The sequence below is a fragment of the Catharus ustulatus genome, chromosome 8, assembly GCF_009819885.2.
Source record: "Catharus ustulatus isolate bCatUst1 chromosome 8, bCatUst1.pri.v2, whole genome shotgun sequence".
NCBI lineage: Eukaryota > Metazoa > Chordata > Aves > Passeriformes > Turdidae > Catharus > Catharus ustulatus.
This window is the reverse complement of record NC_046228.1, coordinates 10,082,536-10,100,092: the sequence shown is the minus strand read 5'-3', so window position 1 is coordinate 10,100,092 and position 17,557 is coordinate 10,082,536. Positions and strand designations below refer to the sequence as shown.

At 43.5% G+C, this 17,557-nt stretch overlaps 1 protein-coding gene across 2 annotated transcripts in view; it reads left to right on the top strand.

Moving 5' to 3' along the window:
• The window catches only part of MXI1 (MAX interactor 1, dimerization protein), a 55,390-nt gene that overhangs the window by 13,407 nt on the left and 24,426 nt on the right, over nt 1-17,557 (top strand). For both annotated transcript variants that reach the window (XM_033065671.2, XM_033065672.2), the window contains exon 3: nt 13,493-13,522. In XM_033065671.2, the coding sequence (XP_032921562.1) occupies nt 13,493-13,522 (30 nt within the window). The remainder of the gene's footprint in view (nt 1-13,492; nt 13,523-17,557) is intronic.

Sequence of the window (17,557 nt, the reverse complement as noted above, 5' to 3'; positions counted from 1 at the left end):
ATCTTATTCATACAGAACTATGGTGGTCTCACAGTCTCAGCAAAATAATTCTTTTCTACCCCAAATAGCAGTGTGCAGATAAGAGGGAAAACATTGCTTCATGATTTCTAATTCATGTGATGCAATTTTAAAGAAGGATGTTTTGGCTCAGGTTGTCTTTTCCTTTGCTTGTCTCCATTGTGCAACCAACTGCATGGAGATTGCTGCAGAGGGCTTCCCTCTGCAATCATTATCTACATGAATGTGCAGTGGTTTGTGTAGGTATTTGAAAGACCTAGTGAGTTTGATTTAAAACATAAATGTGTTTAAAAATGCAGCTTTGCTTTAGTCGGGGGTATTTTGATATGGAAAATTATCCACCTGCAGAAAATAAATGGAGAATCACAGTCATTGTTACCTGGTGTTTATAATAGACAAGGGAAACTTTTTTCAACAAATCCTACTTAACACATAGATAAAAGCAAAACCCCAAGCAAATTAAAAACCCAAGTTAGCCAACATGTGTTACATGTGAATTGAATATTGCCTCCTTAAATTTGCTCTTCACGAAAGTATCTTCTGGTTTTTGGATCAGAGGCTTGTTACAGCATGTAGTATCACTTATTTAATATTACTTTCTTCAGAAGATGTTTCTGGGGCAGAACCTGAGTTCTAAAAAGTTGCTAGAAAAGTGGCCTATGCTGGGTGTGCAGTTCTGTGAGTACATTAACTTGCATTCAGTGTCACTGGAAACTGCTCTCATGGACCCTACATGTGCAATTCTAATAGACCCAGTTATTTGAAAGGTTCATTATAGTTAGGATTAACGTGGCTTGATACTTATGCATTTTGGAAAATAATTGAGAAGACTTTTCATCAGTTTAAATCATTGTGTCAGCAGGAAATAAAATAAACAGTAGGGTTGCTAAATTATTTTTTCCCCCAATAATACCATCAATTTAATGAAGTTAAGATTTATAACGAAATCTGAAATTAAGTTACGATATTAGGTTATAATTTGTGTTTTGTTTTTATTTAGGCTCTCAAGCATGTAGAAAGCCTGTTCTTTGGTCTAATCCTGGAGAAATACCAAACATCCTCCCAGCAGCACTGGGAGCCCTTAGCTCTCCCAGGAGGCCCATGTTGTTAAGGACTCTCAAAAAATCTATTGCTCAGTTCCATGGGGAAAGGTTTGATCTCTGTCCAGTTTCTTTTTCCTTTCATTTTCTTCTTCCCATTGTTCTCCCTGTGTCTGGGGCTGCTTCCCAAGGGCCTTTCAGCCTGGTAGCAGGTTTCTTGCAGAACTCGGAGTCAGCAGCTGTGTGATGAGCATGGTAAGGCATTTTGGACATGTTATCTTGGAAATCTGGGTGTCAGGGTTTCTTTGCCCTTCTGGCTGTTCTACTGGTGCAGCTCCTCATTTTCTCTGTCACTGCGCTCTTGTCTACCCATAAGAAACTTTTTTCTGCTTCTAAATCCCATCACTTGATTTTGTGCTGAATCTTCTCTGTAGGCCTTTGCTCTCATATCCTTTGAAACTCTCTTGAGGGTTGATGTGATGACTGTAGTGCTGAACCCCTCAGGTATTCTTGGCTTTAAGCTTGGTTTGCTCACATGTCCCAGAGCAAGGACTGAGGGGTGGGTGTGTAGGTGTGCATTAGGTACTCTATGTGCCTTAGGTGATGGCTTCGTGTGCACAGCTTCACAAACATGGGTGCAGAAGCTCAAAGGATGTGGCTGCAGGTGAATCTGCAAGTCAGCCTTGGATGTCTGGTGCGCAAGAAGGTTGATTTACCACAGCAGCAGCGCTGTGCAGCTGTACCTCACTGTGCAGGGGAGGAGTAAGGGGGTTGGTGAACATTGCACACTTTTAATATATTATATCTTTCCCATCAAAAGAGGTTTCCGCCCTCAGCCCCCCACATTGTGCTGCTGACTGAGTACCTGGCAATTTTCAGGCTTTCCTAGAGCCTCTGGAGTTAGGACAGTGCTGCAATTATGATTTTATTGGGAGAGAGGGTGTGCAGGTGGCTGAGTAGTTTGCCTGTCTCGTTTAAGGAATTCCTGAAAGAGCAAATCACTGTGCCAGCTCTCGATCTATTTTTTTCTTGATCTGTGTTGATCTGTGTTTCTGCACAAAGCCTCTACCCTTGTCTTAATGTCCCAGAGACCTGGTCTCTGAGACTTTTTGTCCCCAGCTTTCCTGCTTCCTAGGCTCTATCAGTTGATATTTGTTTCTGGATGATACTTTGTTTATTTGCTTGTGAGTTTTTTGGGGTTTTTTTAATCCTCTAGCGCTGGATCACACCTCACTCCACAGCTAGTGGGAGTTGAGTTTTGGCTCGCTGTGTGTAGGTGGGTTAGAATCTGGCCCTTGTGTAATATGGGGGGATAGAGGCTGCTTTCTGCCTCAAGCCTTGTAGTGCCTTGTAGTGAAGCTCTATTCATGGCTCAGGACCTGCCTTTGCTTCATGGAGTACAAATCCACAGGTGTAAAACGGAGAATGTGTGAGATCTGCTGTGCCTTGTTTTGAGTTATGCTTCATTTTGATAATGTACAAGCAGTGTGATTAGGAATCTTCATCTTGCTGTTAAAACTTTGTCTGGAAGTACTTGGAGACAGGGTCTTGCATCCCAGTAGAGGGTATACCTGGATATGCTGGTTAATTTTTCAAGAAAGGGAAGCTGAACAAAGCTGAGCTGTTAAGGATTGCTTTTCTCTTAGAGACATTGAGGGAGACTGGCCAGCAGTATTGAATATAGTGAGGTATGTGCATGACTTCTTTTTGAGAAGTATTGGGCTGGGAAACTGGATTGGTGGTCCATGCACAAGAAGCAGATCACCCCTTATTCAAATCCCAGTGTCTTTGTAGGTTTGTACAGGCATATAGGTGCTCAGAGAAGACTGGCAGGTAGGACTGTACCCACGTAACTCTGTTCAGCCTCAGCAGATCCTCTCTGCCCATTTGATGTCATTTGCCCCAATGCAATCTGCAAGTCTAGGTAAGCAGCTCCTAGTGATGCTGGAGTTTCTGAACCTGCCAGCACTACATTGTGAGATCCTGCCATGATTTGGAAAACAAAAAAGTACCCCATGTAGGTGAGGTTTTGTATACAATGTCTTCTCAGTGGTGCCTGGCTTTCCAGTACAACTGGTGGGTTACCAGGGAAAACACAGAAAGTGGAGTGAGCCCAGCAAATGGCATGAGAAGCATAAACCCCACTCTCTGGTGAGGAATGAGGCCTCCAAAAGTGCAAGAGCTGATGTAGCAATTTCCATTGGGGAACCCACTCTGTTCCTCTTTGTCACCCTGTTTATTTTATAACCCACCAAGGAAGAAGATCCTGCAGAGCTGCAGTTCCTGTTTTCCTTTGTGCATTAGCAATATAGCTGTGTATAGGGATATTGGGGCGACAGGGAGTCTGTGCAGAAACCCACAATTCCAGGCTCAATTTGTACTTTCAGTAGTTGTAGAATGTAATTTGTGTTCTCTTTAGACTATCCAAGTTGTGAAAAGAAGCCTTTTATGTAAACTAGAAGTAGGCCCAGTTGTTGATGTTATCTGCAATGGAGCTATAATTCTCTGCTGCAGCACCTGTGCTGTGAAGTGCCACTGTGTGTGGCTGAAGGCTCATGATCCCTTTGTCCTCCCAGATTTGAGGAAATCCTCTACAGGAGTGTGCTGTTTTGCAACAGTGGGAGTTAGTCAGGGCTCATGCTGTTTGTGTTGCAGCACTGCCCAGTTAGAGCTGTGCTGCAGCTGCTGGGGGCTGATTTGCATCACTGATCACGGTGCTGGTGTGATGACAGGAAGCTTCACATTTTGGTTCTTATGTTCTCAGGGTCTTTTGAAATGTGAAGCTTGTTAGACCCAGCCCCTAGAGAAATTTGGTGTCCTAGGATGGTGGGGAGGATGTTTGGGCCAAATCTGGTCAACTGTTCCCACAATTCTCTTATTTTCTTTCCATTTTGCTCAGTGCACAGGCAATTCTCTGGTTTAAGTGGCATTCCTTCTTTGTCAGTTGTTTTGTTTTTTTCCCATCTCAGCACTATTTGTACCCTTTTTATGTCTTTTCTGTGTAATGCTTCATCCACAACACATGCAGGGATTTATCCTTCATGCTTTTGTTTAACCTGACCTGGTGCTGTGCTCAGCAGTCAGAATTGGTTGTCACCTGTAGTGTTGTTTCCATCTGCTCCCCTGTTTGTAGGTAAGACTGACTTTTTCCTTTCTTGTTTCTGGTTGAGCTTTCAAATCCATTTCTATTTCTGACCCAAACAGACTGGTCAATGTCCTGCTGCTGAGTTAATTGTCTTGCTTGTTGGAGTTCCTGCTGTTCATCATCTCCTGATCCCTCCTGACAAACTTCTGCCCAAATTCAAAGACTGGCTGTTATTTGTTCTCCTCCTGAGAGTGTTGGCTCTTACTCCCTACCTTCTTTGAACCAACAAAGATAGGATTTGTTTTTGTTGACTTATTTTGGGCTCTCTTGATCAGAGGCTGTGGGTCTCTGGGGCTGTGCACTTGGCTGGCCTTTGCCTGGATCTCTTCTCTATGAGACACTGCCTTGTTGATCAGCTCAGAGAGAACAGGCCTGCTTTTTCCATCTTGCTGGATATATTCCCATCTCTCTTTTATGTGTTCCCTACTGTACTTTCAGTTCTTTCATTCTCTGATATGAAAGTGATTTCACTTCAGTTCTGTTGCTTTATGAATCCAGTTAGAAGTAGCCTTAGATGATTTCCAATATTATCTTAATTACTTGTTAATGCTTTGCTGCTTGCTCTGTGACAAACAGGCATATGGACTGAGAGCAATTCTTTTGCCTCAGTTTTGATCAAAGTTCCTCTCCATAAAATAGTCGATTATTTTCTGAAAGCTTCTCATTTATCTCCTACCATCTGTTAGACCATCAAGAAGGGAGAAGTTGTGGGAAAGGACAGATGACACTGGGATTGCTGTTGGAACTGCTACTCCAGTGGTCATTGCCCAGGTGCCTGGGCAGCACTAAAGCAGCATATAGACATGATAAAGTAACATGGCACTGGTTCTGGTTTGCCTTTTAACAGTGAGGTTACAAAGTGCAGCAGTTCATGAACTGCTTCTCAAGCAACCTGGCCATCTGGGAGCTGTGGGAGGTAGCCACCTTTCAGCCTTCATGTTAGTTGGTGCTGCTTGTGAGCCAGAACTGCAAGAACAGAAGAAATCAAAGCTCTTCCATTTTTCTCAGCCTTTCTTTTCCGTGGATCTCCCAAATGCTGGGTGAGTGTGTCCTTGTACAGTCCCAGGCATAAGGACATCTGGGTTCTCTTCCTGATTTTCTTACAGCCTGTGGGGTCTTTGTGCCTCAGTTTCCCTAGTACAACATGTAGCTGAGAGTACTATTAATGTACTTTCCTGTTTTAAAGTATATTTCCCTCTGCCTTTATCTCCAGGCACAGTATTGCAGCAGTATATTTGTAACATGAGAGATAACTAACAAGCCTAAATAGAAGTGAAGGAAGTCTGGCCTGGCCCACAGCCATACAAATGCCATCAGTTTCTTTTCAAACAAAGTGCAGTTCAGTCAGGTGGTGTTTACTCAAAAAGCCTCATTTTCCCCAGTGCATCTGAAGGCAGTTTCTTGAGGGCAGAAGATGCGTGTTTGCAGAGAAGTACATGTTCCCCAAGCAGACTGCTGCACTGCAGAGGACACTGCCTAGGCTATTTCTGGAAATGACCATCTTCCTCAAAAGGGTAATGTTATGTGTGGGAAGAAGCATGGTGTAGGGCAAGGGCCTGGCATGCTGGGCCCTTGGACCATTTCCTGAGTCTGCTGCCGAAAGGCTGCACGATCTGGGCACGTCAGGTGACCTACATGGGTCCTACCATCTGCACATTATATGGCTCCCACCATCTGTACATTGGGGTAACGCACACACTTTTCTAATCCTGTTTTCTGGAAGCAGTGTAGTTGTTTTGGAGCTTGTAACTGTTTGAAAGAAAATGAGACTTAAGCTCCTAAGCTTTCTAGGTAGATTTGAAAATTGCCTCCTGTGTCTTTATTCTTTCCCTCTGAACCACTGCAATGCAGGTACCAGAAACTGGGATACTGGTTCTGATGTGGCCTTGGAAGGGGCCAAGTTGCTGACCGTGTAGCAGCATATCCTGCTGGAAGTCAGCAGGACAGGGACCACGTCGAGAAGTGTTTGTATTTTTCTGTCCTCATTCTTTCTCATGCTCTTCCTTGTTCAAGGGAGAGCTTGGAAGTGCCATGGTGACATTTTTCTTCACCAGGTCATGAAATGCAAATTTTTGTGAATGTATAAAAAAAAAAGGGCAAGAATCTGTTTATGAGAAGCTCAAACTCCTTTGCGTCATGGATCACAGACAGGAATCTTGCCTTGGTGAAGGCAAAAATCTTCTTTTCCCTGACATTTAAGAATCTACCTGAATTGTACAGATTTTAAATTGTAGCTGTCATCTACTGCATGTCCAAGGGGGATGGACTAGGGTTTCTCTACTGAAATGGCTAAGGTACTTCACCCAGTGAACATACATCAGCCCTTGCCTCTGATCTGTGTGTACCAGCCCCTTCTGATGTGGCTGACTGTGGGCTGGGAAGAGAAGGAAGTGGTTTCTGTAGGACTTTGGCTCACTTGTGGCAGAAGTTAGAAGGCAGACAAATGGAGCAATGAACCACTTTGGAGAACTTCCTGCACTTTTGACTGCTGTCAGCAGCCCCTTTCAGGCCAGCTTGTTGTGGGAGACCCCAAACTGTCTATTCCTCACACTGTTTTTTTCCAAGATATGAACCTGGGATCTGGACTGTGGTGCACAGCCAGAGGGGGCATCAGCAGGACTTGTGCTTAGAATATGTGAAGTGGCCCAGAAAACCTTGAGGGTCTTCATGGAAGTGCTCAGAGGCACATGAAGATGAAATTCTGATCTCTCTGTTTCTTAGCTTCCAGTTTGGAAGGTGAGGAGGCATGACAATAAATGTGCTTGTGAAATGCCCAGCCACTGCTCTCGGTGAGCCTGTCAAAAAGCCTGTAAGGAAAGCACCAGTTCTGTATTCAGAGCAGGGCTTGGCTTGAGGCCACACATTGAACAATGAAGAGAAAACAAAATATTGAATAGCTGCTTGTTCAGCAAACCCAGTTCCTCTTGGCTGTGCAGGGCCCTTGCATGAGGACAGTTTTCCCCTAGCATTTGGGGCTAGGGTGGGCATGTAGGGTCTCAGGTGGTGCAGGAAAAAGCCCACACCAGCACACTTGCTCCCAGCCTGCACAGTGGGGAGAGAAACCAGCTGGGGACTTCTTTACTGGCCCCAGACTGCAGCACTGAATGCAAACAAAATTCCTGCTGTTATGTCACCTGGCTTGGAAAACCTTTCCCTGCAGAGTGCCACCTTGTGCTGTTTATTAGGATGTTAGTCTGGTTTGGGGGAGCTCAGCTCTGGAACTGGGATAAACTCGTGGTGCTCAGCAAGGAGGAGCTATCTTCCTGCTCTTTTCTGCCCTGTGCTAAAAAAGCTGAATATGCACCAGCAGAACAAGGTTGTTTCCCCAGCTGAGGGTTATGTCTGGTTGAGTTTTATCAGTAAATTAATACTGCCTTGTTATTGGCTCCCATTTTAGATTGTTCTCTGGCACTTTGTACAGTGGTGTTTGAGAGGCAGGTTAGCCCACTTGGCAGACAGTGGGCGAGACATCAAGGCTGATTTAAGTTTGGGTAGTTGTTGGTTGTGGGCCTTTTCCCCACTTTCCCCCCTACACTTCAAAAGGTTACATGATTTTTTGTGGGTATTTGTCCCAAGAATCAGATGGTGTGAGTGTTCATGTTAACTGTCTCTGGGATGCCTGAGAACAGCTACCTTATCCTGGGGTTCAGGGAACCCAAATTACCCTCTGCTCTGCCACAGGTTTCTTGTGTGACCTTGGGAAAATTATTTATAATTTCTGTGTGTTGGTGTTGTCTCCCTGCATAAAAAGTATTATGGAAGACTTAATTTTGAAATGTTAGAAACAGAAATAATGGTTATGGGAAGCAGGTACCAAACTGAGAGAGGCTGTGACTCTGAATATATTTACTTCTTGAAAGGAAGTATACAGTATACTTTTAAAAGTTGTTTTGACTGAGTCTTGCAGGAGACTTCCCCAATACTGTGTAGAAGCCCAGGGGTAGGTGACTTTCTGCAGTTGTGAACCATGTGGAAGAGCTCTCTTCCTGTCTTTGAGCTGAAACCAGACTGTGGGGCCATTTCTCCTTTTCCAAAGATGAACAAACATGAACAGATGCCAGTACGGCTGCGTTCCCTTCTCTGCTGGAGACGGAGAATGTGAACTTTGGAAAGGGTCTGGCTTGGTCCTGGGAAAACAGCTTTGATCAGAGCCTTAGGAGGAATCTGATACCGTGTCCATCTAAGAGCGACAGAAAAGCTAGCCAGAGTTTGGGGCCAGGTTAATCTGGTGCATCTCCATTGACGTCAGTGAGAAGGTGAAACAGTCTGTTCTATCCCCTCACCTCAACTCCTTGTGGAGAAGAATTTACTCTGGACCTCAAGACCAGACAGTGTAGGGGGATCATGAGGTAGTAATGGCTTAAGATAACTTTTGTCTCTGGTATTGCTTGGAAGGAAACATTCTGTTAGATTTGCTGATATGCAAGGCTGAGGTGATGCTCTTGTTAGACTCGAGGCTGCTACTTGCAAAGGGCATAAGGATGGCAGCAGAAGGACTCCTGTTCTGGCTGTGCCATCTTCTGTTCAGCGGCATCTTGCTCCTCCTCACTGTAGGAGCTCATGGCAGTGTTAATACCATGAGTTGCTGTTCCCAAGGCTCCCCTGCAGCTCTCTGAGGGCCTCCCAGAGGTGGGTTTACAGCTCCCTTAGAAAGAGCCCTTGAGCATCTCTGTCTGGGCAGGAAGAGTTGGCTCTTGTGCAGCCTTCATTTCTCTTGCCATTGGGCTGGAAGTCTCATGTGCTGCTGCTGGTGAAGGTTGGTTGTGGTCTTCCAGGCTGGCTTCTGCACTGGCTTCATGGGCTACTGTGGTGTTGATCCACTTGGAACCTTGGCAGAACACTGGGCTTCTTCAGCCAGTAAGTTGTGTTTTGTGGACACAGATGGATGTAAGATGTAAGAAAGCTGTTGACCACCCTTCTTTTCCATGATTTTGTCATTTTTGAGGAATAACTTGCATAAAAGAGGGCAGTAATTTAGTTCACTCGTTTCAGAAGGGTTGGTTGTTCTTGGCTTGGGGAATGGAAGAAAGTGTTTCCTGCAGGGGGATTTAGTGGCCCAGTGAATGGGTGTCAGCAGAGCCAGTTTGTAAAATTAAGAAGAATGAGCTTGTGTATGGTGTGGTGATGCATAAGCAGAAGTAGCTGAACCTGAGTGAAGTAAGACAGAAAGCAGTTGGCCTGGTCTGCAGAACTATCAATGTTCTTGTTTTGCTAAACATGATTCAGGTAACTGTACCCTAATTTTCACAAGCTGGTGGGATATTTTTTTCATTATTAAACTCTTGACAAAGCTGAGTGGGGTGAGTGAATTTGGAGGAGAAGCACTAGATGTGAGGAGGCCTTAAGGACATACTGGAAGAGGCCCCTTAGTTATGGCCAGCAGCACCTTCGAGACAACAGTGTATTTGTTGTGGTGCAGATGGAGCTCTTGGAGTCCTGCACTCCTCTGGAGCCAGGAGCTGATGCCAAATACAGGCAGGAAGATGACCAGGTTCAAGAGAAATGACAGGACTGTTGGGTCTAAATGCCATCTGTGTATTGCATAGGACAAGGGCTCTCAAGGGCTGTGTTTTCCTCAATAGAAAATAGTTACCTCACTGAGAATCCAAACTAAAATGCAGATGTTCTGCAAATGCATGTATTGGCCCATTTATCAATAATAAATGTGTAGACCAGAAAGGTCAGCTGTGTTTAATGTCAGATGGTAGCTTTGTGATTTTAATTACAGTAAAAACCCCAATGACAAATGAATTCAGTGCTCTTTAGAGCTTGTTCCTTTCTGATGCTGTTAGTTGTGTTGCCTTAACTGTGCTCAGGCAAAGTTTGGCTGCCTCTGCCATGGTAGAAGAAATTTTATTTAAATAAAGAAAATGGGGTAAAGTGGCAAATTACATGCAGATTCTGATTTGCTAGGGGACTTTAGTGTAGGTTAATGTTTCAGCAACCCTTTGTTACTGTGTTGGATAGCAAGGTTGCAGGCAGTATCACTGTAACTGGCGCAAAAAGATCGTTGCATTTGACCTTACGTTAGAATGACTGACAATTGCTGCTTCCCTCTTTTTTCCTATTTTTTATGCAGTTTCACATGTCTGGAGTAAATTGGGATAACTTGAGTTTGTCCTCTTATAACTTTTTGTTGCTTAAAATCTTGACAGGGACTGCTCTGCTATTTTTGTTGTTGTTTGCTTGGCTCCTTTATCTTAAGCTTCTGAAACTCATTCTTGACCTTTTTCCAAGCTGTTTTCAAAATGCAGTGAGCAGGATCCTCCTCCTTAATAACTTTTATTCAGTTTTTAGGAGTAGTTATCAGTTTGGGTGTTTTAAATTGTTAAAGAACTGACTGCTATAGAAACCTGACTTTTGAATGAGGACCTGCAGACGGTTTGTGCTTGAGCTCCTTCTAAATCGCAGCTGACGTTTTGAGCAGTGCCAGTACATGTGCTTGGTCTTTTGTTTTCCCCTCTGAATATGTCCATACCCACCTGGCTCTGATTTCAGCTTTGCAGGCTCTGCTTGCCCTTGCCCGCCTGACAGCAGGGATGTGAATTCCCCTGGTTTGTGGTCCATGCTGAGCAGCAGTGTCCCTGTTTCCCTGGGTGGCACAGGCTGTGGCGGTGTCAGCAGCACAGCGGTGTCACTCTGAGCACACTGGTTACTTGCTGCTGTACCACCAGTGCTCCCCGAGTTTTGGTGATAGTTTTCAGCTGTGCTGCTCATCCTGTACCCATCAAAGAGCTGGTGCTGATGCACAAGGATGAGGCCTTGATTTCAGTCTGCTGATAGTCTCAGAGTTCTCAGTTGATGATAAGACCAGCTCACTTACTCCAGTTACATTTGTTTCTGTACCTCTTTAATGCACTTTTTTTTTTTCTGAGCTGTATCAGTAGCAGTTCCTCCACTTGTTTTCCATTTTACTGACAGCACTGTCCTTGTTTAACTCCAAATAAATCTTAGATGAGGGGCATAAACTAATCTTCAGAATAGGAGCTATAGAAAATTGCAATGATTAATGAACAGAAGAGAGAGGGTTTTTTCCCTTTAGTGTTGTCCAAGCAAAAGGAAACTGTCACAGAAAATAGGAGTTAGTGAATGGTGATAATGGGGACCAGTGCTGAACTTTTTTCCTAAATTTGGGTGAAATAAAAAATTAAGACTTTTCCAGATGGGCCCCAGTGAGACTAAGCAAAACACAGGCAGGTAAGAGAAGAAGCCTCCCTGTAGGATTCATCCAATGCTGCTGAGATTCTTTCATTTGCATTTAGCTTCAGTGGGAAGGTGTTGGGGGTGTTGCTTTTTTTTCCTTGCCACAGACATGGTTAAAAGTCACAGTGAATACTTCCTGACTTGGTGAAAAGCCTGTGACCTCTCTCAGTTGTCTTGTTCATCAGAAGGCAGATAGGTAATAAAGAGTCTCCTGTGTGAGAGGAGTAAGGAGAACCTGCTGTTTTAATTTTGTTCACAGCAGTGGGCCAAACTTTGTTCTTTCAGTGCTGGCCTTGATAATTGGCTCGATATAATATAGGAATTCAAGCCATTGCATATCTTTGGCCTTATAACTGCTAATGTCATAGCCAAGAAGAGTGCACAGTCTCCTGCAGGAACATACAGTAAAAAGGAACAATGAGCATGTTTCAAACTACATATGGGCAGTGGTTCTAAAGGGCCTCAGCTTGATCCTGATGGATTCATTTGAGTCTAAGTTGCCTGGATAAATGGATTTTGCTGGTTTAGACTCAGAATGGGGGGGATAGGGTGGGGGCATGTGGGTTTGATTTGGGAGATTTTTCTGGACTAAATAGTATGTTCATGTTTCTGATTCCTGGGAACCAAAATGAAGGCACACATTACATTTGGGAGGGAATTCAGGAATTTTCTCAACATGAAGTTTGACTATAAAGTGCTTTGCCTTTAGGGTGTCCACCTGAGCAGGGTGGCTTGCACAGGTATATGGTAACATTTTGTTTTTCCTCTGCTCACAGCCATGGTCAACTAAGACTGTTTTGTGTCAGCTACTGTTTTTAGACAGCTACCTTGTTTTTGCAGACATCCACAGTTTATTCATCATTTTCAATGAGGTTCTAACACCTGTTAGGCACTCCTCCTTCCTTTTTTTGGAGAAGCATTTAATTATGACAGGGTTTCCCTTGGAGCACATCCTCCATTCAGTTCCCTAATTGTAGAATTCTCTGTGGGATTCTCCAGATGGGGGATAGAGGATAATCTTCTCAGAGCTCCGGAAGAAATGTGATGCCAAATTAGAGAAAATAGATCCTTTTTATTAAGCTCTTGGATTCTTTTTACTCTTATTTTAAGGTGACCTTCCGTTAAAGAGAAATGTTGGACAAATGGCTATCCTTATGAATAATCCTCAACAACCTTACCTGGGCTAGATTAGAAATCCTGAATGGATTTAAACAGGGGTTTTTTTGCCACTCATTCTGTCATCACAGAGGCAAGAAGAATGAACTTACCTGTTTCCCCTTCGTTTCTAGTTGGTTTCATTTTCAAGCTGCAAAGCTCTAAATTAAGGAATACTGGCAATGTGCTTGGTGTGGTGGGCAGGTATAAAGACAAAGCCCCCTCCTTTGTCGAGTGTCACAGTGTCACTTCACTGCATGCTGGTGTTGTGGCAGTACTGTTCCCATCCCCAGGGGATTTCCAGGCATCCTAAATGTGCTACACAGTGCCAGTGATGTTTGCAAACATGGCAGAACTGGCCATCCCATTTTGTGCCCAAATGCTAGCCATGTCTGCTTCTGCTAAATTAGCTAAATCTGGCATGTGATGGCTGAAGGGCTCCAGGGGCTGTCCCTACAGAGCCAGTTCTGCTGGAAGGAAGGTTCCTGTGTATTTGATGCACAGATTAATGCTCCATGAGCTCTTGTGTTAGCAGATGATACTGATATTTTTATAGGGTGAATGAAAAACTAAAGCACAAAGAAACAACTTCAGTCCTGTACTGAGTTGGTGGCAGTGCCAGAAAGAGTCTGGAAGTGACAGACCCTGGTCCCTTGTTCTAATCATTGCCTCTCTGAGATTTTGTTTGCATTTAATTCAAATGTTCTCTAGGGAACATTTTCTTTACCAGTAAGGGTACCAGCTTTTGCACTGGAGGGAAGGAACTTCTTGACAGCAAGCAAATTGAGATTATAGATCTTAATGTATGTAGCTGGTTGGCTTTGCACTGTGATGTGCCAATGGGGATGTGTACAGCTTGCAGCAGTTGAACTTTGGTGCTCAGAGGTCAGAGGTGGCTAATCCAAATTTTTTTTTTTTTTTTTTCTTCCAGGTCTACGCACAATGAGCTAGAAAAGAACCGGTAAGTAGCTAATGAGTTGAATTCTAAAAAAATGTGGGCCTGGTGAGTGTAATGTGCCTTGACCTTACCCATGCAGGTGCTGTTTGATCAGCTTAGACAGCTGTGAGTGACCACACTGCATCATGTAGTTTTAAAAGTTGGGGGGAAGACACAAAAAGATCTGAAAAAGCAGCTTTGTTTTTGGTTGGGGTTTTTTTTCTCTTTCTCTGAAAAGGCAAGAAGTGACCCAGTTTTGTGACTAATCTGTATGCAGAGTAAATACTGTTCTTCTCCTGACACAGTGAAATCTGATTGGGGCACTTTCCATACATGAGGTTGCTACGGGATCAGGTTTCTTGGGCGCTGGGTACTATGTGTTACCATGAACCAAAGGGCAGAGCCCTGGGCTCTGCACCGTCTCCCCCCACCCCTGCACTGGGCTGTGATAGTCTTTGTAGCACAGAAGAAAATACCATTGTCCAGAGGCTCAGAGGTCTGGCTACCAGCACTCCTGTGGAGGCTCTTCTAACCTGTTCTAGGATTATGCCTGTTTATCCTTGATTCTGGCGTTTCAGCAAGCCCTGCAGTTTTGTTACTTGGCTGGCTCTGCTATATGACTCAACCCTTTTGTAACAGGAGTTAAAGTAAGATAAATACCATTGAGACAAGGGGTGCTAGTTCACACACAGATCAGATTATCACCTTCCATTCAGGACGCTGTAGTTAAGGTTGTGTCAGGGTTTCCATTATAAACTTATCTTGGCTCTTTTGTGGGATTTTAGGGGGGCTGAGAGTGAGTGTCTGTGTTTTTTGTGGCTGCTGTAACAAAGGCGGTGCTCCAGCCAGCTGCTCCAATGAAGAAACCCCCAGGGTGGGAAGGAAAGCTGAGTCTAAATAGGTTGGTTGCCTCCTCTTCTCTCTTAGCAGCCGTCATTTAACAAGGGATGGGAGGACTGTGAGGATGGCCCAAGACACACAGAGGCTTTGAGCCAAGTGTGTATTTTCATTCAGACAAGATTTTCCCGTGTGGCTTCAAGGGAGTTGGAGCTGAGTACCTCATGAATTGTGTTGCCCTCAGTTTTCCCCACATCTGCCTCCCCCTAGCCGCAGCAATGCTGGGAAGCAGCTTGGCCTTTGCGTGGTGTGGGTGTTTTTTTCCAGCCTGTGCTTCTGCCTCCTGGTATTGAGTATCTACAGAGTTGCCATGGTCTTGTCTGTCTGGGTTGATGCAGGAAGGGTTGTTTTGTTTCTGGTTTTTTTTGGTTATGTTGCTCCCTGAGCTTCAGCCTCTCCAGTCCCAGGTTGAGATGTGTTGAGGAGTGTTGGCTGCTGGGTTTTCCAGTGCTCTCTCTGGTTCTATTTACCAGTGAGGGAAAGAAAATGCAGTCCTTGGGTCTGACCCAGAACTGAAGGTGCTTTTTTCTCCATGACAACAGTCATGGAGAGACCGTCACTAATCTTCGATGTGCTTATTTGCATATCTAATTGTTACTGCAAATGCTGCTTGCACTCAGTACAGCTTTGGAGCAGAGCTGTCTCCATCTTTCCCTGTGCCAGCCTGGTCCTATCACATTGGCCAAGTTTGCATGGGTATGTGATCATCTTCTTCTAGCCTGAGGACAGGTGGTGAAACTTCAAATTCTGTGTGGGTGAGATCTTAGAGTGTGTCCAGCTAAGGACTCCTGTGCACTGATGGGGTTGGCATGTGCTGGTACCTGTTGTCTCTATGAGTTGAGGAAGTTTCTGCCTGATTCCCTGTCTTTAACTGAGGACATAATATTATAATTATTGTAATATTATCTGAGGTGGGAAAAGGATTGACTGTTGAAGTGTCACGAGAAGCATTACTCGTGAGAGGAGTGTTATTACTTGAGCTTCCCTTTATGCCACCTTTTCCTGAATATTGACAAGGTGTTTGATTGCTGCAGAATTTGTCCTTCCATTCTCAGTTGGTGTAATATCTCTCTTCCTCTCCTTTTGTCTGTTATTCTCCTTAGTCCCCACCTGCTCCAGGCTGAAGATTCCTAACCATCAGCCTTCTCAGCAAGGTCTTTCCTCCAGGGCTTCCCATTCCGGGGCACTGTATTCCAGGTCTGTCTCAGACATGGTTTTACAAGCCTTTGGTTTTCATCCTTGTGGGAAGGGCACATGTTTGATCACATTTGCTCTGTACAGCAAACTCCTGTATCTGGGAACTTTGGTCAGGAGTCTGATGTTCCTGCTTTGGGATTGTCTGTCCCTTGATGCAGATGCTATGGCTTGATCAGCTGCTCACATCTGCAAACCCAGCTAGATGCTGTGGTGCCTTTGCTGTGTTTGCAGTGTTTATTACCAGTGATTTGGGCAGCAAGTTTCATACTGGAAGCATTTATTTTCAAACTCTATAGCAGTGTTTTCTGAGTGAGGGGAATTGCTTCCTGTGTTCCCCAGCTCCATGTTTTATTTCGTGTGTTTTTAAGTTTGTCAGTGTCTCCAGACTTAACTGTTGCAGATATAAAAGCCTTGATACTAATGGCTTTGTGGCTGACAGGTGCTCATTTTCCCTATTATTTGAGATTATTCCTTCTGAATCTCACTGTTATCTCTATTATTGACATACACTATAATTTTCAAAATTGTCCACTATTAGGTCTCTGACTCTGTTTTTTTCCTTCTTGTCTGTGAACAGCAGTCTTCTTATGTTCAGTTAAATTTTGGTTTAACCCATTCAACAATTACGCAGAGTTTGTTTCAAGCAGTAGCGAGAGAATATTAGTAAAACAAAATGCTCTTCTCCTTTTTGAATATGTGATTTAACTTGGACTCAGTATTGCAGAGCTGATGATGTTTTAATGTGTACCCCTTTAATGTAGAAAATCCCCTAAAAATGTATTTTAAAATGTTAAAGCAATTTTTTAATGTCTACTGCTTGAAAATATTTCACTCCAGAACACTCCACTGGTTCTGCTGAGGAGCTGTTTGATTTGGTACCAAACATTAACTGTAATATATAAATGACTCTTCTTCTGGCTTTAATTTTTTTTTTTTAATTTGAAAAGATTGCACTGACATTTATTTGTTTGTTGTAAAAGATTAACATTAATTTATACTTATTATCTGTCATTAATCCTCACACTGAAAAATTTTATTTAATGGGTATGTGTTTCAGTTTTATCTCTGCTCAGGATGAGTCAGAGCTTGCATTTAAACAAGAAACCAGCATTCTTTTCATTTGCTGCAATACATAACTAAAATGATACTTTTTAGTCCTTTAACACGCCTACCAAAAAACCTGATGTGTAAGCAACACTTCATCGTTTGCTGAAAGAAAACAAGATAAAGCGTGTGACTGAGAGATGAACTTTGCAAGTGTAACATTTTCTCAAAAAAGGATAACAAATGAAATTCAGGCTAAAGGTGAATGTTGTGTGTTACACAGATAGCGGTGTTAGCTGTTGTCTGTGAACATTTTAGACACATGCCAGTGTTAGGAGGATGTGGTCAGTGTGGTATTATGGGAAGACACACAGCTCTGAGGTGACTTCCTGCTGCTCTGTGAAGTGGCAGTTCTGGTAGACCAACACTGTGGTGGTGTCTGTCAAAAAAGTTATGTCTCCTGGCGGAACAGTAAAGAGTTTTGTGATGCTATTGATCTGATTTAAAAACTAAAAAATGGTAACCAAAAAAACCATCACCATTTTTCTGTATATCATACATTGCTTTATTAGGTTTTGATGATGATTGCTTTGTAATGCAGCAGAAGGAAGGAAAACAAAGCTGAGTAATTGGGTAGAGAATGTGTTATGAGAGCGTATTTTTCTTATGGTAACAATAATTCAGTTCAAACAGAAGATAGATCCAAGGAGGTAGTGACCTAGAGATCACTGAAAATAGAATTCTCTGAAGATCTTGCAGAATTTGTGACTCTGCAAAGGTACATCATTTAGAAAGAAAAAGGAAAAAGCCTAAAGGAGACAAGCTTCTAAACCAAGTTGCTAAAAGTTTGTTTCGTGTAAAAGCACACAGTGAAGTGGCGTAACATCCTTTCTCTGTGATATCTTTTGAGAGGATCAGAAG